The sequence below is a fragment of the Pristiophorus japonicus genome, chromosome Y (assembly GCF_044704955.1).
Source record: "Pristiophorus japonicus isolate sPriJap1 chromosome Y, sPriJap1.hap1, whole genome shotgun sequence".
In the NCBI taxonomy this organism is placed as follows: Eukaryota; Metazoa; Chordata; class Chondrichthyes; family Pristiophoridae; genus Pristiophorus; species Pristiophorus japonicus.
Window position 1 is genome coordinate 22,033,799 of NC_092011.1, and position 24,104 is coordinate 22,057,902.

Genomic DNA, 24,104 nt, shown 5'->3' on the forward strand with positions numbered 1-24,104 from the left:
CTCTTTTACTGACTGTGCCAAGTTTGGCTTTGAGCTAAAACTTAGTTTGTGGCTGTCATTTGAGAAACAACTCTTCTGGTGTTCTACCAGTAGTTGTATGAGGATTATTATGATAAGCAATTTGAAAATTTGTCAATTTGTGGTCTAACGAAAACTGCCATTTCTTTGTATTTGAATCCAACATTTGCTTGATGAGGGCATGTTTTACAATTTTTACTGTGCACTCAACTGCATCATTTGAAGCAGGGTGGTATGGTGGAACTTTGGTATGTTTCACACCATTTCTGCTCATGAACTGTGCCAATTCTTCTGAACAAAATTGCAGCTCATTATCAGACACAATTTCTTCTGGGAGGCCTTTTGAAGACAACCATCTTCACAATTTGTTTAGTGTTTTACTTATTTTCTGCAGCAGAAACACCTCAAATGGCTGTCAATCACAATGACCAATTGCTGTCCTTCTGGCTCAGCAAAATCTATATGTAATCTTTGCCACACCATTTGAGACCATTTCCATGCCTGTAATGGTACTGATGATGGTTTCTTGCTTGTCAATTGATATGTTGTACACTGACTAATGATGTACTATATATCTTTATCTAAACCTGGCCACCATAAGTAACTTGCATGCAAAACTCTTTGTCAAGCACATTCCCAGGTGCTGGTCATTAATATCTCCTAATAATTTGGACCTGAACTTTTTTGGGATAAGTATTCTTGCACTCCACATGATACAATCTTTATCCACTGATAATTAATTCCTATGGACGATGTATGGATGAATATATTTCTCTGATACCTGGTTTGGCCAGCCATTTGCTGTGTAATCATTCACCTTTGACACAACTGGGTCACATTTGGTTGCTCTACCAATCTCTTCAGCTGTGGTTGGCAATTCATCAATGTATGAAAAATAGAATACTTCTTCCCTATTGCATGTAACTTGTGATGGGGATGGCAACCTCGACGTAGCATCACCATTAATATCTGACTTAGATACAACAAAAATAAGTGTAGCCCAATTACTTGGATCTACCTGAGAGATAATGTTCTTAGTTTCTAGACTTTTGAGTTCTTGCTCAACTTTCTCCTTGAATGCGTATAGTACAGGACGTGGCTTGCAGTATATTGGTCTAGCTTCCTTCTGTATCCTGACAATTATCTTGGATCGGACTGTCTGTTTTGGGGACACCTTCCGATATCGCTTGATGATATCATTCTTCAATGCAAATCTCATTTCAACACGAAAAATCTTATTCCAATCGAGCTTCAGTGATTCCAACCAATTTCTACCTATTAAGGCAGGCTTGTCTCCTGCCACTGCTAAGAGACGCAAGCTCTGAAATTGATCTTTGCATTCACCGGTACGGTGATACGTCCTACAACAGGGATTTTCTCTCCTGAGTAGCCTCGCAGCTCGATCTTTGACTTCTCTATTGGAAACTCACTCAACTTGTTGAGATATAGCGATTCTGGTAATTCGCTCATGGATGCACCAGTGTCGAGTTCCTTGTGTATCCTGTTCCTGCAATGTTTACTTGGATGACAATACTTTGTGAATCGCTGTTAGATAACCTTGTGCTCCTGATGATGTGTATCTCCAGACCCTCCTCATCCTGTTGCTTCTCTTTAATACTATGTAGTCTCTGGCGATTTCTACTTATGGCATTGAAAGTTGGTTAACTCTTCAGTCGACATGCCTTCGCTGGATGCCCAGCTTTCTTGCAGAAGAAACGCTCTGCCTTCACGTTTGTGTGATGTGTTGTCCGAGGCACCGATATTATGACTTCAATTAACTGTTACCGTGGCTATTTTCTGAGGAATTGGGGCCCAACTGCCTTTTACTTTTAACCTGCAGGTGATTGATCTCGGTTGCTTGACAACTGGAAATGGCACAAAATTGTCTGGAGTATTGGTCGGACATATCGATCGATCTGAATGTCTGACAAGCTAAATCAAAAGTCAAGTTCGGGGTTGTCAACAACTTTCTTCTAATTGCTTCAGTTTTCATCCTACAAACAAAGCGGTCACGCAATGTTCAGTCCTGAAAGTTTCCAAAATGACAATGAAAGGATAGCTATTTTTAAGCTACAATGAACTCACTGATACTCTCATCATGGAAATAATCTTGTGTTCCAAAACGATAACTTTCATCAATTTCCAGAGGCTCAGGACTGTAGTTCTGTTCTCTCCTTCAGTGGCGTATCCTTTGGCTTGACAGGAACAAGCACATTTTTCAGGGTTAGATATACCTCTGGGCCTGCTTCAATCAACAAAATAGCTTGTTTTCTTTTTAAAACCACCCGATTACGGTTTTCATCACCGCGGACATCGCCGATAGTATTCCTGGTGAAAAACATTTCTAGCCTTTCCACATAGGCTCAAAGTCTCCTGGTCATGATGGAACTCACCCAAGCGCCCTATTATTCCCATAGGCACAGCCATCTGCACTCTGGCAATGTCAACAGTGTGCTTGAAATTTACCTGGATTTTTAGCTGTGCTGCAACACAAAGAACCTCTCAAACTTTCTCTGTTGTTTGGCTGGAATCATCCACCAACAAAAGTTTCAGCTCGGGATCCCAATGATCCTACCCCACGTCGCCAAATGTGACATATTCTTTACAACATCACAAACACACACAGATGGCTCCATTACATCATGTGACTTTTATTGTATTTACAGCAGCAGTTGCATCACCACATAGTCCACTAGGTGGAGCAACAGTCCACTAAGTGGAACTCTATATTACAGTCTGATCACATATTCCCTTATACTTGTGTAAGTTTTTATCTGCATAATGTATGATTCCATTTTGGGCCTGAATAAACTAGATATTTTTAGAATCATCAGGCTGTTAACATAAACAAACTGAAATGATCTCAATCAGCACTGATGTCTTACTTTTATTTCAAGAGGTGAGAATCTTGAAGACTTGTTTTAAGAATGAAGATACCAAGAAGACTGGGAAAGAGAATACCAGAAAGGTAATTCAATGTGAACAGAAATTCTTATTAGACGAATGTGTCGAGATAGAAACAAACTACTAGATATTCACAGCAGACCTGTCAGTATCTGAAGGATACAGTGATACAGGATCCCACTCACACATTAACCAGATATTCACAGCAAGCCTGTCAGCATCTGAAGGATATATTGATACAGGATCCCACTCACACATTAACCAGATATTCACAGCAGGCCTGTCAGTATCTGAAGGATATAGTGATACAGGAATCCACTCACACATTAACCAGATATTCACAGCAGGCCTGTCAGTATCTGAAGGATATATTGATACAGGGTCCCACTCACACATTAACCAGATATTCACAGCAGGCCTGTCAGTATCTGAAGGATATATTGATACAGGGTCCCACTCACACATTAACCAGATATTCACAGCAGGCCTGTCAGTATCTGAAGGATATATTGATACAGAATCCCACTCACACATTAACCAGATATTCACAGCAGGCCTGTCAATATCTGAAGGATATATTGATACAGGGTCGCACTCACACATTAACCAGATATTCACAGCAGGCCTGTCAGTATAGAAACATAGAAACATAGAAAATAGGTGCAGGAGCAGGCCATTCAGCCCTTCTACCTGCACCGCCATTCAACGAGTTCATGGCTGAACATGAAACTTCAGTACCCACTTCCTGCTTTCACGCCATACCCCTTGATCCCCCGAGTAGTAAGGACTTCATCTAACTCCCTTTTAAATATATTTAGTGAATTGGCCTCAACTACTTCCCGTGGTAGAGAATTCCACAGGTTCACCACTCTCTGGGTGAAGAAGTTTCTCCTTATCTCGGTCCTAAATGGCTTACCCCTTATCCTTAGACTGTGACCCCTGGTTCTGGACTTCCCCAACATTGGGAACATTCTTACTGCATCCAACCTGTCCAAACCCGTCAGAATTTTAAACGTTTCTATGAGGTCCCCTCTCACTCTTCTGAACTCCAGTGAATACAAGCCCAGTTGATTCAGTCTTTCTTGATAGGTCAGTCCCACCATCCCGGGAATCAGTCTGGTGAATCTTCGCTGCACTCCCTCAACAGCAAGTATGTCCTTCCTCAAGTTAGGAGACCAAAACTGTACACAATACTCCAGGTGTGGCGTCACCAAGGCCCTGTACAACTGTAGCAACACCTCCCTGCCCCTGTACTCAAATCCCCTCGCTATGAAGGCCAACATGCCATTTGCTTTCTTAACCGCCTGCTGTACCTGCATGCCAACCTTCAATGACTGATGTACCATGACACCCAGGTCTCGTTGCACCTTCCCTTTTCCTAATCTGTCACCATTCAGATAATAGTCTGTCTCTCTGTTTTTACCACCAAAGTGGATAACCTCACATTTATCCACATTATACTTCATCTGCCACGCATTTGCCCACTCACCTAACCTATCCAAGTCACTCTGTAGCCTCATAGCATCCTCCTCGCAGCTCACACTGCCACCCAACTTAGTGTCATCCGCAAATTTGGAGATACTACATTTAATCCCTTCGTCTAAATCATTAATGTATAATGTAAACAGCTGGGGCCCCAGCACAGAACCCTGCGGTACCCCACTAGTCACTGCCTGCCATTCCGAAAAGTACCCATTTACTCCTACTCTTTGTTTCCTGTCTGACAACCAGTTCTCAATCCACGTCAGCACACTACCCCCAATCCCATGTGCTTTAACTTTGCACATTAATCTCCTGTGTGGGACCTTGTCGAAAGCCTTCTGAAAGTCCAAATATACCACATCTACTGGTACTCCTTTGTCCACTTTATTGGAAACATCCTCAAAAAATTCCAGAAGATTTGTCAAGCATGATCTCCCTTTTACAAATCCATGCTGACTTGGACCTATCATGTCACCATTTTCCAAATGCGCTGCTATGACATCCTTAATAATTGATTCCATCATTTTACCCACTACTGAGGTCAGGCTGACCGGTCTATAAATCCCTGCTTTCTCTATCCCTCCTTTTTTAAAAAGTGGGGTTACATTGGCTACCCTCCACTCGATAGGAACTGAACCAGAGTCAATGGAATGTTGGAAAATGACTGTCAATGTATCTGCTATTTCCAAGGCCACCTCCTTAAGTACTCTGGGATGCAGTCCATCAGGCCCTGGGGATTTATCGGCCTTCAATCCCATCAATTTCCCCAACACAATTTCCCGACTAATAAAGATTTCCCTCAGTTCCTCCTCCTTAATAGACCCTCTGACCACTTTTATATCAGGAAGGTTGTTTGTGTCCTCCTTAGTGAATACTGAACCAAAGTACTTGTTCAATTGGTATGCCATTTCTTTGTTCCCCGTTATGACTTCCCCTGATTCTGACTGCAGGGGACCTACGTTTGTCTTTACTAACCTCTTTCTCTTTACATACCTATAGAAACTTTTGCAATCCGCCTTAATGTTCCCTGCAAGCTTCTTCTCGTACTCCATTTTCCCTACCCTAATCAAACCCTTTGTCCTCCTCTGCTGAGTTCTAAATTTCTCCCAGTCCCCAGGTTCGCTGCTATTTCTGGCCAATTTGTATGCCACTTCCTTGGCTTTAATACTATCCCTGATTTCCCTAGATAGCCACGGTTGAGCCACCTTCCCTTTTTTATTTTTACGCCAGACAGGAATGTACAATTGTTGTAATTCATCCATGCGTTCTCTAAATGTCTGCCATTGCCCATCCACAGTCAACCCCTTAAGTATCATTAGCCAATCCTCCACCCTAGATGGTTCCTCGACATATTGGTCTAGAAAACCATCCCTTATGCATTCCAGGAAATCCTCCTCCACCGTATTGCTTCCAGTTTGGCTAGCCCAATCTATGTGCATATTAAAGTCACCCATTATAACTGCTGCACCTTTATTGCATGCACTCCTAATTTCCTGTTTGATGCCCTCCCCAACATCACTACTACTGTTTGGAGGTCTGTACACAACTCCCACTAACGATTTTTGCCCTTTAGTGTTCTGCAGCTCTACCCAAATAGATTACAAATCATCAAAGCTAATGTCTTTCCTAACTATTGCATTAATCTCCTCTTTAACCAGCAATGCTACCCCACCTCCTTTTCCTTTTATTCTATCCTTCCTGAATGTTGAATACCCCTGGATGTTGAGTTCCCAGCCCTGATCATCCTGGAGCCACGTCTCCGTAATCCCAATCACATCATATTTGTTAACATCTATTTGCACAATTAATTCATCCACCTTATTGCGGATACTCCTTGCATTAAGACACAAAGCCTTCAGGCTTGTTTTTTTAACACCCTTTGTCCTTTTAGAATTTTGCTGTACAGTGGCCCTATTTGTTCTTTGCCTTGGTTTTCTCTGCCCTCCACTTTTCCTCATCTCCTTTCTGTCTTTTGCTTTTGCCTCCTTTTTGTCTCCCTCTGTCTCCCTGTATAGGTTCCCATCCCCCTGCAATATTAGTTTAACTCCTCCCCAACAGCACTAGCAAACACTCCCCCTAGGACATTGGTTCCGGACCTGCCCAGGTGCAGACCGTCCGGTTTGTACTGGTCCCACCTCCCCCAGAACCGGTTCCAATGCCCCAAGAATTTGAATCCCTCCCTGCTGCACCACTGCTCAAGCCATGTATTCATCTGCGCTATCCTGCGATTCCTACTCTGACGAGCACGTGGCACTGGTAGCAATCCCGAGATTACTACTTTTGAGGTCCTACTTTTTAATTTAGCTCCTAGCTCCTTAAATTATTTTCGTAGGACCTCATCCCTTTTTTTACCTATGTCGTTGGTACCAATGTGCACCACGACAACTGGCTGTTCTCCCTCCCATTTCAGAATGTCCTGCACCCGCTCCGAGACATCCTTGACCCTTGCACCAGGGAGGCAACATACCATCCTGGAGTCTCGGTTGCGTCCGCAGAAACGCCTATCTATTCCCCTCACCATCGAATCCCCTATCACTATCGCGCTCCCACTCTTTTTCCTGCCCTTCTTTGCAGCAGAGCCACCTACGTTGCCATGAACTTGGCTGCTGCTGCCCTCCCCTGATGAGTCATCCTCCCCAACAGTACTCAAAGCAGTGTATCTGTTTTGCAGGGGGATGACCACAGGGGACCCCTGCACTATCTTTCTTGCACTGCTCTTCCTGTTGGTCTTCCATTCCCTATCTGGCTGTGGACCCTTCTCCTGCGGTAAGACCAACTCACTACACGTGATACTCACGTCATTCTCAGCATCGTGGATGCTCCAGAGTGAATCCACCTTCAGCTCCAATTCCGCAACGCGGACCGTCAAGAGCTCGAGGCGGATACACTTCCCACACATGTAGTCGTCAGGGACACCGGAAGTGTCCCCGAGTTCCCACATGGTACAGGAGGAGCATATCACATGACCGAGCTCTCCTGCCATGTCTTAACCTTAGATACCCTTAAATTGGTAATAACAATGTTATAGTTCACTTACTGATATAAAAAATAAAAGAAAAGCTACTCACCAATCACCAGCCAATCACTTACCCCATTGGCTGTGACGTCACTTTTTGATTACTTTCTACTTCTATTTTGCTTTCTCTCCCGCTGTAGCTGCACCAGTACGCTGGCTCTCGATCTCCCGCTGGGCCTTTTATAGGTCGCTCCCCTCTCACCAACTGCCGCTGGCTCTCGATCTCCCGCTGGGCCTTTTATAGGTCGCTCCCCTCTCACCAACTGCCGCTGGCTCTCGATCTCCCGCTGGGCCTTTTATAGGTCGCTCCCCTCTCACCAACTGCTGCTGGCTCTCGATCTCCCGCTGGGCCTTTATAGGTCGCTCCCCTCTCACCAACTGCTGCTGGCTCTCGATCTCCCGCTGGGCCTTTTATAGGTCGCTCCCCTCTCACCAACTGCTGCTGGCTCTCGATCTCCCGCTGGGCCTTTTATAGGTCGCTCCCCTCTCACCCACTGCTGCTGGCTCTCGATCTCCCGCTGGGCCTTTTATAGGTCGCTCCCCTCTCACCCACTGCCGCTGGCTCTCGATCTCCTGCTGGGCCTTTTATAGGTCGTTCCCCTCTCACCAACTGCTGCTGGCTCTCGATCTCCCGCTGGGCCTTTTATAGGTCGCTCCCCTCTCACCAACTGCTGCTGGCTCTCGATCTCCCGCTGGGCCTTTTATAGGTCGCTCCCCTTTCACCAACTGCTGCTGGCTCTCGATCTCCTGCTGGGCCTTTTATAGGTCGCTCCCGCGTCTCACCAACTGCTGCTGGCTCTCGATCTCCTGCTGGGCCTTTTATAGGTCGCTCCCCTCTCACCAACTGCTGCTGGCTCTCGATCTCCCGCTGGGCCTTTTATAGGTCGCTCCCCTCTCACCAACTGCTGCTGGCTCTCGATCTCCCGCTGGGCCTTTTATAGGCCGCTACCCTCTCACCCACTGCTGCTGGCTCTCGATCTCCCGCTGGGCCTTTTATAGGCTGCTCCCGCGTCTCACCAACTGCCGCTGGCTCTCGATCTCCCGCTGGGCCTTTTATAGGCTGCTCCCGTGTCTCACCAACTGCCGCTGGCTCTCGATCTCCCGCTGGGCCTTTTATAGGTCGCTCCCCTCTCACCAACTGCCGCTGGCTCTCGATCTCCCGCTGGGCCTTTTATAGGCTGCTCCCGTGTCTCACCAACTGCCGCTGGCTCTCGATCTCCCGCTGGGCCTTTTATAGGTCACTCCCCTCTCACCAACTGCTGCTGGCTCTCGATCTCCCGCTGGGCCTTTTATAGGCTGCTCCCGTGTCTCACCAACTGCCGCTGGCTCTCGATCTCCCGCTGGGCCTTTTATAGGTCACTCCCCTCTCACCAACTGCTGCTGGCTCTCGATCTCCCGCTGGGCCTTTTATAGGCTGCTCCCGTGTCTCACCAACTGCCGCTGGCTCGCGATCTCCCGCTGGGCCTTTTATAGGCTGCTCCCGTGTCTCACCAACTGCCGCTGGCTCTCGATCTCCCGCTGGGCCTTTTATAGGCTGCTCCCCTCTCACCAACTGCTGCTGGCTCTCGATCTCCCGCTGGGCCTTTTATAGGCTGCTCCCCTCTCACCAACTGCTGCTGGCTCTCGATCTCCCGCTGGGCCTTTTATAGGTCGCTCCCCTCTCACCAACTGCCGCTGGCTCTCGATCTCCCGCTGGGCCTTTTATAGGTCACTCCCCTCTCACCAACTGCCGCTGGCTCTCGATCTCCCGCTGGGCTTTTGATAGATCGCTCCCCTCTCACCAACTGCTGCTGGCTCTCGATCTCCCGCTGGGCTTTTGATAGGTCGCTCCCCTCTCACCAACTGCTGCTGGCTCTCGATCTCCCACTGGGCCTTTTATAGGCCGCTCCCCTCTCACCAACTGCTGCTGGCTCTCGATCTCCCGCTGGGCCTTTTATAGGTCGCTCCCCTCTCACCAACTGCTGCTGGCTCTCGATCTCCCGCTGGGCTTTTGATAGGTCGCTCCCCTCTCACCAACTGCTGCTGGCTCTCGATCTCCCGCTGGGCCTTTTATAGGTCGCTCCCCTCTCACCAACTGCTGCTGGCTCTCGATCTCCCGCTGGGCCTTTTATAGGTCGCTCCCCTCTCACCAACTGCCGTTGGCTCTCGATCTCCCACTGGGCCTTTTATAGGCTGCTCCCCTCTCACCAACTGCTGCTGGCTCTCGATCTCCCGCTGGGCCTTTTATAGGCTGCTCCCCTCTCACCCACTGCTGCTGGCTCTCGATCTCCCGCTGGGCCTTTTATAGGCCGCTCCCCTCTCACCAACTGCTGCTGGCTCTCGATCTCCCGCTGGGCCTTTTATAGGTCGCTCCCCTCTCACCAACTGCTGCTGGCTCTCGATCTCCCGCTGGGCCTTTTATAGGTCGCTCCCCTCTCACCAACTGCCGCTGGCTCTCGATCTCCCGCTGGGCTTTTGACAGGTCGCTCCCCTCTCACCCACTGCTGCTGGCTCTCGATCTCCCGCTGGGCCTTTTATAGGCCGCTACCCTCTCACCAACTGCCGCTGGCTCTCGATCTCCCACTGGGCCTTTTATAGGTCGCTCCCCTCTCACCAACTGCCGCTGGCTCTCGATCTCCTGCTGGGCTTTTGACAGGTCGCTCCCCTCTCACCCACTGCCGCTGGCTCTCGATCTCCCGCTGGGCCTTTTATAGGTCGCTCCCCTCTCACCAACTGCCGCTGGCTCTCGATCTCCCGCTGGGCCTTTTATAGGCTGCTCCCGCGTCTCACCAACTGCTGCTGGCTCTCGATCTCCCACTGGACCTTTATAGGTCGCTCCCCTCTCACCAACTGCTGCTGGCTCTCGATCTCCCACTGGGCATTTGACAGGTCGCTCCCCTCTCACCAACTGCCGCTGAAGGATATATTGATACAGGGTCCCACTCACACATTAACCAGTCTTTCTCCTTCAGACACAAATTGAGTTGCTACACACTACCAGCATTTTCTGTCTTTTTCTCAGATTTTCAGCAATCAATTTTTCTCTTTAATTTTGGTACATGAATGTCCAATTTGTGCCCATGGTCCCTGGCAGCTTTGCATTTATATTCTTACTTGCTTACTTGTCCTTAAGACTTAAGGCCAGGAGATTTGGAAAGGTCTCTTAGCACTATTGGTGGATACTCTGTGAATATCAGCAGCTTGAAATAACTGCAAGTTAATCGGAACATGGACATAAATGTTATATGTTGCCCAGGAGGCTCCATAATATGGATCTAACTGATTCGCAAAGCCAAAATTCACTGCTGACTAACTAAGGTTCCTAGTTATTACTATTGTTATAATCAAGAATTGCAATTCTCATGTTGGGAACTAGATCTGAGGGGTAATATTTCCAGTGATGCAGGGCTGCAGAAAGATCCACCCAATTTTGGTAACCAGCATGGCAGATACAGTAACTCATTTTTTTTCTGCTTCTGTTTCCTCCATTTATTTCCTCTCCTGGGCTCTTGCTTCTGACTAACCTCCCAGAGCTACCATGCTTCATGAATGAGCAGTTAGCTTTTACCTGAAGCATATATTCTGCGTGCAATGTGGTTTCAATCTGAAGTATTCTCTCCATTTGTGGTACAACAAGCCACGTTTGATTCTTGCTGTGTGCTGGGATTTGGCAATGTGGCAATTCCACTGGGCTTCAGGGTTCCCAGTAAAGGATTAGTCAGGGTCCCTGCTCTTGATATGCACTTTTTAATCAGGGCTCAAGGTATATGTGTGTGGAGTGTTAGAGGAGACCATGATCAAGCTGGGCTTTGGTGCCTCCTGAAACTTGAGTTCCTGCCAATATTTACTGTCCAGACACTTGGACAGGGCACTGGAGGACAATTAGCTCCTATAGGACGAGACTTCAATTCCTTCAGGAGAGCAAGGAGAAAACAGGGAATGCAAGTATCATAGCTGATAGGTACTTATTCATACAGTTAATACCTTATCTCTCATTGTGATTTTGTATTCTAAATACCTGTGGACAGCCTTCACACACACAGCTGGTGGAATAGATGTGCTGAAGTTTGGAAAGACAATTGCACATTCCACAGAATGAAGATCTTTGCCTCCAGTTGCTTGTGTACATCAGCTGGAATTCAATGTTAGTTTTTAGGCACTGTCAAATATGACCTCTCTTTCAGGGATTGTGTGTAGTGTGGGAAGACCAAATGTGACGGAGTTAAACGATGTGTCAAATCTCCTCCTTTCCCCTTTTCCTGGAGGCACTGATTCACAAGTAGATATGTTTCCTTCGTCTGTGCTGATTAATGGGCATCTCACTTGGTAATTGCTAAATGGCTATTCTTCATGTGTTCGGCTCTTCATTGTTGGAGAAGATCAATCCTGTTATCATATTCACGCACACACCCTTTCCAGATGTGATGATTAGTTAGCAATCAGTGTGAATCCTGACTAATTGTATTCCCTTCCTTGCAAAAACATGCTGAGGTTAATTGTGACAGGTTTACCACATTTGCTGAGACCATTGAACTCAACACATCAGTACAGTATCAAACATGAGAACTTTCTGATATGTATGGCTCAGTACGATACTGGGGAGCGACTGTATTTATCAATGGTAGTCAGGTAGCTTTGTTTAATAAATATGCCAAAGAATTATTGTCGAGGGAAAATAGACAAACACTTTAACTTGTGCATAATCCCTTAAGTAACTGTGAGGTAAAGTTTTACCCTCACGTTCTGCATTTTAGAACCAAAAAGCCCCATCACAGATGGCATCCCATTCAGAAGAGGATAAAGATGAAGGTTTCAGCGGCTTCACTAAGGACACTGCCTCAGCTATGGAAGAGACAGTTTCAGTTCAAAAGATCAACAAAGAAATGAGAACCTTGATTTGTGAAAGTGAAGCTCATAGTGAATGCGATAAAGGTATTTGTCCTGGAATAAAGGATTTCAGTAAACTATTGTATTTTGTATAATTGAGGGTGTTTTAATGAGGAAGCGATGCTCTACACTGATAACCTGATCACTGCATGAGTCATTCAAATCGGATTATCATCATCCATCATAGGCAGTCTCTCGAAACGAGGATGACTTGCTTCCACGCCAAAAAAGGGTTGAGTTCACAGGTGTTTCAATGAAGGACCTAATATTCCAGGTCATGAATTACATCTTGAAGGGTGGAAGATGCCTGTGTGTGGATTTTTGTAACATGTGGTGTGCGTTGCACACCAGCCACCACACAGGCTTGACAGAGCTTGGTCTTGGTCTCGTGGCAAGGATTACCCAAGACAACTGGAGACCTGCTCTGCTGCATGGACCAAGTGCGCACACATATCGAAGTATGGGCTGGTCCATGCTCCCCTGAGCCTCGAACTCACTCCTCTCCTGGGCCCCGATCACGTCCCTCTACACTATCTCGCTGCTCCTTCGCCTGACCTCGCCGCTCCTGCTGTACCTGCCCACGCTCCAATCACCGACCTGGAGCATGGTGACATCACTCTTCGCTGCCGTCGACCTCCTGCACCAGCTTGTGCTGCTCCCTGAATTAGTATTCCTCCACGCTGCTCCCGAGGCCTCCATGCTGCTCCTTTTATGGCCCTGACCTGCCGCTGGTGTTCAGATTAACGCAATGTCTTGCATTATTATGTAAATATCTTCAGCATCTCCTGTTCAACCGAAAACAAACAAGAATATTACAATGAATTGGTTCAATTTTTGTTCAATGTGTTCCACAGTTTTCTGCACTGGAAAGATTTTGGGGTCAACAAACGAAGAAACAACCAAAGAGACTGAAAGCAGAAGATACAGTTTGAGAAATAGAGAGAGAAAAGTTTACACTGAAGAAAGGGAGCTTTGTGACGATGATTACCTGTGTATGTGTAAAGTAACCTATCCATTTCCTCAGGGCAGGAATAATTTATTGGGTCTTTTGGTGAGATGACACAGGGTCTTGATAGGCCAGGGGATTGGTGGAGCAATACAGCATGTCAGAGTGGTGGGACTGGAGTGCAGGCCTGTGTTTGCCCACAAACAGGCACCAATTGTTTTTCCTTAATGAAAAAGAACATTCACAAAAATGATCTCCAAACTATTGATGATAATTCTGGAATCTTGTGATAAAATAGAATAGAATTTTCAATAATCAAAAACTAATGGCTACTTATTATCGGGAATTGTCTAAGATTGTGAAGCATCTTATACCAGCCTTCAGCAGGACCTGGACAACATCCAGGCTTGGGCTGACAAGTGGCAGCCAACATTCAAACTGATCAAATGCAAGCAATGACCGTCCCCAAAGAATTAACGATGCAGCCAGAATTAAGTTGGGAATCAGCATGGTTCTGAAGGGTGTGGAGAAAAGATGATGACAGAATTGAGAGGGCAAATTTGAGAAGTGACAGTGTCTCGAAGAGTGATTTGCCTGATGCTTTAGAGTGAATTTTCTAACTGGATTTGCAGGTTGAACTTCATTCAAAGAATGAGAAACTATAACCTAAAGGAAGTAATTCAGTCTCCTTGTGCAAAATTCTCTTCCTGCCCACTCCTAATCTTATCTGGTGTGGCACAGCTTGGAGATATTGTTGCCAGTTTTTGCATTGCTGTTGTTAATTGAGGTCAGTACTGCCTTCTTGGAGTAAAGAACCGAACATGTCGCCCAGAACATGCCCTTGTGTACAGCAGAGTGGGGGAAGATCTGATTGGCACTAGTGGGTGTAATTTTCATAGAGAGAAGATGCCCCAAGTGTTTTTCCCAGTTGATAGATCACGGAAATACCGAACCTGTATTTGCAGACTGAATTGCAATCAAACAATGAGGAAGATCAAAGCTACAATAAATAATCTATCCTTTCTCAGCACTAACCCCCTTTACCTCAATGATCACTGAATAATGAACCGAGACCCTGATCCATTTTAATTTGTATTTTATGTTAGTTTGTGAAGACTGCGAGACATTTTTTGTTGAAGAATGCCCTATGCATGGTCCTCCAGTGTTCATAAAGGACACGGTGCTCGAATTCAGTCAGCCAGACAGAGCACGTTTAACCCTTCCAGAGGGTCTCAGCATAGCGACTTCAAAAATTCCAAAAGCTGGTCTTGGTGTATGGAATGAAGGGCAGGTTATTCCCAAAGGCATTCACTTTGGACCCTATGAAGGAGCAGTATTAAATGAAGATGCAGCTGCTGTCAGTGGATATGCATGGGCGGTAAGTGACCATCCAGGTCCCTATTTTATAAAATAAAAGTTGTACCTATTTCAATTTATTTTCAATAAATTATCTAAAGTTCCCATTCCTGGTTGCTACTCAGTGAGTGCTAACAGAATGAAGACAGAACTAGTCTTTGCTGTGATGCCTCTTGTGTTCAACAAGCCTGCCAACACATGGAAATATTCACAAATGGATTACTGGGTGTGTTTATTGGATGGCTGGCAGCAGACTACCTGAACATGAATCACCACCATCAGGGAGAAAGCAAACCTGTCTCTATCTGACTGAAACCCACCACACACCCCCACAGGGGAAACAGTTGCAATTCACCGCACTGAGACCAAAGGTGTATCAAAGTTAACAGCACCTTCCGCACGGCTGATAGTGTCAGTGCTGAGAGAAAAATCACACTCTTCACACAGACAGAAATCCATTCGTGCCGAAACTCTGTGGTAGTCAAATTCGGAGGTCTGGCGTCGGTCATTAAGACCAGTTTATGTGGAAAAAATGGCGGCTGCCTCACTACCGCTGGGTCCTGCAGGCACCGCCATTTTGGGAAGGTCAGTTGTGCTGCCGTTGTCTGTGCTCGCTCCAGATATTTAGATGAGGCAGATGGTGATGTCAGTGAGTGTGGAACGCTGATTTGTCTATTGCATTCTTACATTGATTCCCTACTCCTGTGTTTGAGGAACAGAGCCTATTGGTAATGGATAGCCTTGTAGCTGTTACCATTTTAATCCGATGACTTGTACTGGAGCCAAGGTCAACTGAGAATGAGCCTACATTCCAGTCCCTTGTACTTTGTTCATAGTCTGATTGATCCAGTCCTGCTGCTCTAATTCAGGTATTCTCCTATTAAAGCCGTTCCAGGAGATTCCCAGAGCCTGCTGTCATTGTATTTATGGACAGAGGAGAGTCAGGCATCACCTCAACCAACTCTCATCGTTCCTAGTTTCAGAATGCATTGAACAGTATTTGCCAAATACACATCCTGTGCTCTGACAATACAGTAATTCAGGGGCCTTTCCCGACTGTACAAAGCTTCCTGAAAATGTTCAGCCCCATTATTCTATTTTTGTAGCTGCAATGCCACAACATCTCAGTCCCAGCCATTTTGCTGATCAGAGCACCCTGATGCAAAGGTATAATCACAGAAAACAGGTAAGGGGATGGTCAGTTAATACTAAAAGAAGTGGAGGGCAACTCTACAAGAATCTTGTAATACGTGTTAAGGCTGATCACAGGCTAAAATAAAGATAAAGTTGCTTTTAAAATTTTTAATCTTTTTATCAAAACACCTTTCTGCAGATCAGTAAATCCAACAAGAATTTTGAATACATTGATGCGAAGGATGAAGCAACATCAAATTGGATGAGGTGAGGCAAGACTGATACCATGTTGTGAGGATCACAAGACAGTAATGGATGAGGAAGATCATTTCTCCCATTTCGTTTGATCATCCAGGACAATCTCCGTCCAACAGGCAGTCAACCTCTCATTCTGGGTGGCTGTGACCAGGAAACCGAGTACAACATTTTAAATCAGCTCGAGGCTGGATCTGGGAAACACACATTTCTGGGTCACTGCACCTCTCCGTCCCCGTCACACCCTCCCCCTGCTCCCTCCCTGGAAATATCAGGGACATTGGGCAGTAAACTGCGTCCTCTCCGGATGTGTACGATGTGCACATGCGCCTGAAGAGACCCCGCAAGATCCAGGTTTAGGAACGTGATGATCATGCACCTAAACCCCACACTTGCGATCTGTCAATGTTTCTGTTGACCGATCGCACGCATCCCGGGGAAGGGCCTTCGCGGGTGGAGAGTTGGGCTACTTGCCCACCTCCTGCCCAGCAACTGTCCTTAAAATTCTTACGCCTGGAAAAAGCAGATGTAAGACCTGATTTTACCAGTGTAAGAGTTTTAAAAGATAAAAAACATTAAATGTTATCACTAATGTTTATATTTAAAACCCTGTCCATTAAGGCAAGTTTATTTTTAACCCTTTAAAACATTTTTTTTAATGCAAAGAACAACCTTTTTTCGAAAATATTTAATTCAATTTCAATTAATTTTAAATATGTGAAGTGTTTATTGTAAATTTCTGTATTGTGTTTCTGTGTTTTTGGGGGTATTCTCATTGATAGTAATGGGAGCTTGTACAAAGGGAACTCACCATTACTATCAATGAGAATACTCTATTATCATTGGTGGTCCAGGCCCATGTGATCCCAGGTTGCCCGTACGCTCAGGGGATGCATGGGCCTCTGCTCTGGGCTGCACATCTAGGCCTCGGATCAGAAGTGTTCATTCCTCCAGGACTACCAGGTACTTTCATTATAAAAAATTTACTCGGAGGCATCCGCCCACGGGAAGCCCCCAACCGCAATTTCTGGCCTGTTATTTTTCTCATCTACACTGAAGTGATTGGTCTCCACTGAGTTACTGCTCCCCACAGCAAGGTGAAATTTGTCCATGGCTGGGGACATGTCCTGTCATTCTAAAACACTATGCTTTGAATTCTGTAATCAATTCAAAATTTTAACTTATTTTTGTCCACTTAAAGGAAGAAAGACTTGCATTTATACAGCACCTTTTATGACTACCTGACGTCTCAAAGCACATTGCAGCCAATGAAGTACTTTTGGAGTGTAGTCACTGTTGTAATGTGGCAATTGCGACAGCCAACTTGCACACAGCCAATTCCACAAACAGCAATGTAATAATGATCAGATAATCTGTTTTTGTTACGTTGATTGAAGGATAAATATTGGCCAGGACACCAGGGATAACGCCCCTAATCACCTTCGAAATAGTGCCATGGATCTTTTATGTCCAATTAAGAGAGCAGAGAGGTTTATATGCTCAAGTTCCTGGAGTGGGACTTGAACCCACAAACTTCTGATTCAGAGGCGAGTGTGGTACCCACTGAGCCACAGCTGACACTGTAATTAAATATTTGTTTGTTATCTTTCTCTCCCCTCCAGGTTCTCTGCCTCTCCCCCAGGCTCTGTCTCTCTCCACCCGGGTCGCTCGGGTAATGTGGTCGGACTGATTGTCGGGTCCTACTTCCGGTTCAGGGCCGCACGTCCGGGCCTGGAACTTCTGGTTTGGGCAGGAGGCATCAGAGTCAGAGTCTCGACAGCACGCATGTGCAGAAGGACAGAAAAAGTACAGAACAAATAGTCAATCGCTTAACAAATGCCTCGTGGTTGCGCCCCTCCCTATCTCTGTAATCTCCTTCAGTCTCACAACCCCCCAAGATGCCTACACCCCTCAAACTCTGCCCAATTGAGCATCCCTGGTTATAACTGCTCAACCATTGGTGCCCGTGCCTGGGCCCTAAGCTCTGGAACTGCCCCCCCTATACCTCTCTGCCTCTCTTTCCTCCTTGAAGACACTCCTTAAAACCTACTTCTTTCACCAAGCTTTTTGTCATCTGCCATAATTTCTTTTTATCTGGCTCGGTGTTGCATTTGTTTGTTTTATCTTAACTCATCCTGTGAAGCACCTTGGGATGTTTTATTCTGTTAAAGCCGCTATATAAATACAAGTTGTTGTTGTTGTTGCACACCTGATAGAGCAGACAGGGCCTCGGCTTAACGTCTCATCCAATAGACAGCACTTCCGACAGTGCAGCACTCCCACAACCTTCTGACTCAGAGGCGAGTGTGCTACCCACTGAGCCACAGTTAACACTGAGGAGAGACTGAGTAGATTGTGTCTGTACTCTCAGGAGTTTAGAAGAATGAGAGGCGATCTCATTGAAACATATAAGATTCTGAGGGGGATTGACAGGGTAGATGCTGAGAGGCAGTTTCTCCTGGTTGGAGAGTCTAGAACTAGGGGGCACAGTCTCAGGATAAGCAGGTGACCATTTAAGACTGAGATGAGGAATATCTTCACTCAGAGGGTTGTGAATCTTTAGAATTCTCTACCGCAAAGGACTGTGGATGCTGAGTCGTTGAGTAGATTCAAAGCTGAGATAGATAGATGTTTTAATCCATGGGTTTCAAGGGATGTGGAGAGCGGGCAGGAAAGTGGAGTTCGGATCGAAGATCAGCCATGATGTTACTGAATGGAGCAGGCTGGAGGAGCCGAATGGCTGACTCCTGCTCCTAATTCTTATGTTCTTATGTTATGTGTAGAGACGAAAGAAGCTGAGGTATTTCTCCTTATAGCAGAGAAGGTTAAGGGGAGCATTATTAGAGATGTTCAAAAAATGTGTGGGGTTTTGATCAGACTAGATGGAGAGAAATTGCTTCCACTGGCAGGAGTGTCGCTAACCAGAGGACACAGGGAATAGACAAAAAAGGTCATGGGAGATGAGGAAAAATCTTTCAGGATCTGCAACGGACTGCCTGACAGGGTGTTGGAAGCAGCTTCAATAGTAACTTTCAGAAGGAAATTGGATATATACTTGAAAAGGAAAAAATTGCGGGGCAATGGGGAAGAGTAGGAGAGTGGGATTGATTGGATAGCTCCGCAAAGAGCTAGCACAGACATGATGGCCCAAATGGCCTCCTACTGTGCTGTGATTCTATTATCATTGACTGACTGTGACTTTTATATTGTAATAGGGGATAGAGAGCAATGAAAGATTCAGGTGCAACTAAGTCTGTACAGGCTTTACCGGTTCCCAGTATCCCTACCTGGACAGTCGGTGAGGCGGTATCATTGTCCTTAGTAATCTTGGACTGGGAAGGGGTGAATTCAGCAAGTGATCCCTCTGCTGATCCCTCGACAGTGACTCTTTGGTGTGAATTATCCTCAGACGCTAGCACTGTTGTCTCTGAGACAAAGGATGTTCCCACAGAATAGGCACTGAGGTCAGGAACTGCTCCCTTAAATATCATCCGTCTACTTTTCAGCTTAAGAAAGAATTGCATCATATCGTGCTTTAGATTTGCTCGGGATGTCCCAAAGTTCCTTAGAGACAATGACTTACTTTTAGAAGTGCGATCACTGTTGTTATGTCGGCAAATTCAGCAGCACAGTTTGCACACAGCAAGATCCCACAAACAGCAATGAGATAAATGGTCTGGTGATGGGATTGTTCTTGTACAACTTAACAGGCAGACAAGAAAGAAAGACTTGCATTTATATAGTGCCTTTCACGACCAGCGGACATCTCAAAGCACATTTCAGCCAATGAATTACTTTTGGAGTGTAGTCACTGTTGTAATGTGGGAAACGTGGCAGCCAACTTGCGCACAGCAAGCTCCCACAAACAGCAATGTGATAATGAATAGATAATGTGTTTTTGTGATGTTGATTGAGGGATAAATATTGGCCAGGACACAAGGACAAAGTTTTGCACGGTTTGAAAGATGACAGTTCTGACAGTGCAGCACTCCCTCAGTACAGCAAATGCTGCAAATGTCTGAAACTTCTGCCCCTATTGTTTCAGGCGGCAGCTGTTTATGATTCTGCCATCCCCATTTGCAACATTTAATCGCTCCTGCCTTCCACCCGATCACAGACTATCCCTTTTGTTCTTTCCTCCCTTCCCCCATTTCCCTGCCTCTGCACCTGCTTCAAACCTGTTACATCTCTGACATTTCCAGTTCTGACGAAGGGTCTCAGACCTGAAACGTTAACTGTTTCTCTCACCACAGATGCTGCCTGGCCTGCTGAGTGTTTGCAGCATTTTCTGTTTTTGTCCCCTCTCTCATTCTCCCTTCCACACCTTGGTCCTGTCATTCCCCCATTCTCTAACCTTGCTTGACTTGAGACTGCCCAATGCCAGGGAAAATCAACTACTTATGATATAGTTAGTATCCATTTTATGGGTTTTATAAATATAAATATTTTTGAATATTGATGTTATTAGAAAGGTTACTTGCAGTCACTCAAGCTGAATAATTGAGCATTTGTAAAGATACAATGAGCATCATTGCATTATTGGGGTCACTGGCAACTCCCAGCCAGCTCCCCTGCTCTTTTATTCAACACTTGCTGTTTAATTTTCTTTCCACTGTTTTAACAAAGCTGATTTTCACATTGGTTTATCACAATTCTTAAAAGGGTATTGATGTACACCTTGTTCCTTGGAGGATTTCACAGACTAAATACATGAACCGTGAAACATTAGACAGTAATCTTTAAATGGACACGCCCTATTGATGATCCCCCACCACTTCTTCCACAGCAGGAGGCTCTAAATTCACAAAATTAACATCTTAAGAGCCCTGCTTTAATACTGAAATAATCATGAGTTGTACTTCCCAAAGAAACTTCGAGATGTTTCAATACGCTGATAATTTCTCTTTCTTCCTTCTCCAGCAGGGCAACAAGTGCACCGAGATGGGTGCCATCCTTGCCCTCATTGCAATGTTGCATTTACATCTGCACATTTTCTCCAGAAGCACATCAGAAGACACCCTGAATCCGGTGGGCAGATTTCAACAGGACAATTTTCTCCACCGAGCACAAAATATCTTTTCCAACGGGAAAGTGGGCAGCGATCGTTCACACAATCTGTCCAAAGCAGAGAATACAAAAAATTAGGAGATCTTCACCTGCACCAGTGGAGCCACACAGGAGAGAGGCCGCATAAATGTACTGAATGTGGAAAGAGTTTCACAGTGTCAGGGCACCTCCATCAACACCAGCAGATCCACACAGGAGAGAGACTGCATAAATGTACTGAATGTGGAAAGAGTTTCACACAGGCAGGGCACCTCCATCAACACCAGCAGATCCACACAGGAGAGAGACCGCATAAATGTACTGAATGTGGAAAGAGTTTCACACGGGCAGGGAATCTCCATAGACACCAGCAGATCCACACAGGAGAGAGACCGTATAAATGTACTGAATGTGGAAAGAGTTTCACACGGGCAGGGCACCTCCATAGACACCAGCAGATCCACACAGGAGAGAGACCGTATAAATGTACGGAATGTGGAAAGAGTTTCACAATGGCAGGGAACCTCCATAGACACCAGCAGATCCACACAGGAGAGAGACTGCATAAATGTACTGAATGTGGAAAGAGTTTCACACAGGCAGGGCACCTCCATAGACACCAGCAGATCCACACAAGAGAGAGACCGTATAAATGTACTGAATGTGGAAAGAGTTTCACACGGGCAGGGAACCTCCATAGACACCAGCAGATCCACACAGGAGAGAGACCGTATAAATGTACGGAATGTGGAAAGAGTTTCACAATGGCAGGGAACCTCCATAGACACCAGCGGATCCACACAGGAAAGAGGGCGCATAAATGTAGAGAACAGGAACCAATTTATAATTTTACTGAGTTTGAATTTTTCTTTCTATTTGAATGGCCTTCAATAATCACTTCCGCTAACATTACTCATATTTATACTTCTTACCTTTCACTCTTTATGATAATATTTATGTGGATTAAGATGGAATATAAGGGTAAATTCTCTGATTCCTCACTGCCAGTGAGTGTTAGAGATTTGACGCTATATTGTTGTAGTCTAGTGTCTGACCTTCTCGCTTTGAAATTGTATCTTCCAATTGGGAGTTAAAAATGTTCCCTCTGATATAAGCAGCACCATCTGCAGATTGTGTTTAATCTCCTGGAGCCTTTGACCCACCGAGCTGTCACATAAGAACATAGAACATAGGAAATAGGAGCAGGAGTAGACCATACAGCCCCTCGAGCCTGCTCCGCCATTCAATAAGATCATGGCTGATCCGATCATGGACTCAGCTCCTCTTCCCACCCGCTCCCCATAACCCCTCATCCCCTTTTCGTTTAAGAAACTGTCTATTTCGGTCTTAAATTTATTCAATGTCCCAGCTTCCACAGCCCTCTGAGGCAGCAAATTCCCCAGATTTACAAGCCTCAGAGAAGAAATTTTGCCTCATCTCTGTTTTAAATGGGCGACCCCTTATTCTAAAATCGTGCCCTCCAGTTCGAGTCTTCCCCCATCAGTGGAAACATCCTCTCTGCACCCACCTTGTCAAGCCCCCTCATGATCTTATATGTTTCGATAAGATCACCTCTCAATCTTCTGAATTCCAATGAGTAGAGGCCCAACCTACTCATTGCAGTTAGATATTCTATTATTCTTGTATCTAGAGTGAGTCAAATATTGAGTTAGCCCAGTGGGATTTCCCCCCTCAAAATCTTCTCAACACACACTACTTCATCACATTGAAACAGTCTGCTTCTACCTTGTTCCATCCTTTTGTAATTTTATCATTTAGTCTCCACAGTGTGCCTCATCCCCAATCCAAGATGCATTCCCTTTACTACATCAGTGTATCATTTCTCATTGCACTCATTCGATGGCCTCTACAAGCAAGTTTGCCAAGCGAGTTCCAATTAGTGTCAGCTTTGTCTCGTCCCCATGTCAATGAAGAACGGAGTTCAGACTTCCAAATACATTTACAAAGGATTCTTACAATCGAGAGAGAGAGAGAATACCGTCACCCATCACTTTGGGATTTGGATTAAAATTCAGATTTTGGAGCTGAATAGCCAGTGTACTAATCCAATTCTGCCAGACCGGAAATGAAGTTTCACAAGACAAAGAGGCAACAAGAGGGAATCCACGGAATCATAGAATGTTGTAGCATAAAAACAAATCACTGGCCATTGTCTGTGCAAGCTAATTTAATCCCACCCCTTTATTCTGATGGTGAGAGATCGCTGGGATCGATGCTGTCTTTATGCAGTCTGGCTAGATCTGTGTTGGTAAAGTTGCCCATCGCAATATATACTGTGGCCGCATTTCACTTCCGTCGGAAACCGGTTGCACCTCCCATTTTTGTTGTGTTTTGCAATGGATGCGGTGGCCCATCTTGCGAATTGTAGCTCTTTGTCATTTTTTTTCGAGCAGGATGGAAGTTGATCATAATGGGGGTGGAAGTGGGAGCGGGAACGGAGTCTCCGCTACTGTCAGTTGTCAGCACCGGGCTGGTGACATCATCGCGCTGTGCGTCACAACATCTCTCTTCAGTTAAAGGGGAGGGCTGCTGCGAGTTCTGCATCTTTTTAAGTTGGGTCCACTGGGCCATGGGAGGGTTTCGGCCTGGTCAGGGGCCCGGCACCCAAGAGCGGGTGCAAGGCTGCCTGTTGGCAGGCCAACCGAACCCGGGGGCACAATTGTCGGACTGACCTAGCAGTCGGCTGGAAAAAAAAGTAAGGTGGGGGCTGTGGCAGTGCGCCCTCCCCATTAATGGTGGTCGCAATGCACCAACAGAAAATTCTGTCGCGGGTACTGACCGACGGCTGGAAGACTTTCTCACCTGAATTTTGCGTCCGGGTCGGGACATCGGCTTTGCGCGCTTTGATGACGCACTTAGGAGGCTTTGGCAGCAGCGGGGCGGAAGTGGGGGGAGCGGGGCGGATATGGTCACCGCCGGAAAAATCTCGAGGAGGATTTTGCGAGCGTCGACCAATCGATGAAAAATTGACTGCCATTCGACACTGACACGTGGCCGTCACTTTCCAGTGGACAGAGGCCTTATCGGGAGGGTGAATTTCAGCCCCACTCTGTTAATAAA

At 45.9% G+C, this 24,104-nt stretch overlaps 1 protein-coding gene across 1 annotated transcript in view; it reads left to right on the forward strand.

Annotated features, from left to right (window-relative positions):
• LOC139241074 (histone-lysine N-methyltransferase PRDM9-like) overlaps window positions 1–23,561 on the forward strand; it is an 81,276-nt gene extending 57,715 nt beyond the window's left edge. Inside the window, exons 11-12 of the mRNA XM_070869766.1 lie at window positions 21,247–21,879; window positions 23,438–23,561. Coding sequence (XP_070725867.1) covers window positions 21,247–21,879; window positions 23,438–23,561 — 757 coding nt within the window. The remainder of the gene's footprint in view (window positions 1–21,246; window positions 21,880–23,437) is intronic.
• Window positions 23,562–24,104: the final 543 nt, after the last annotated feature.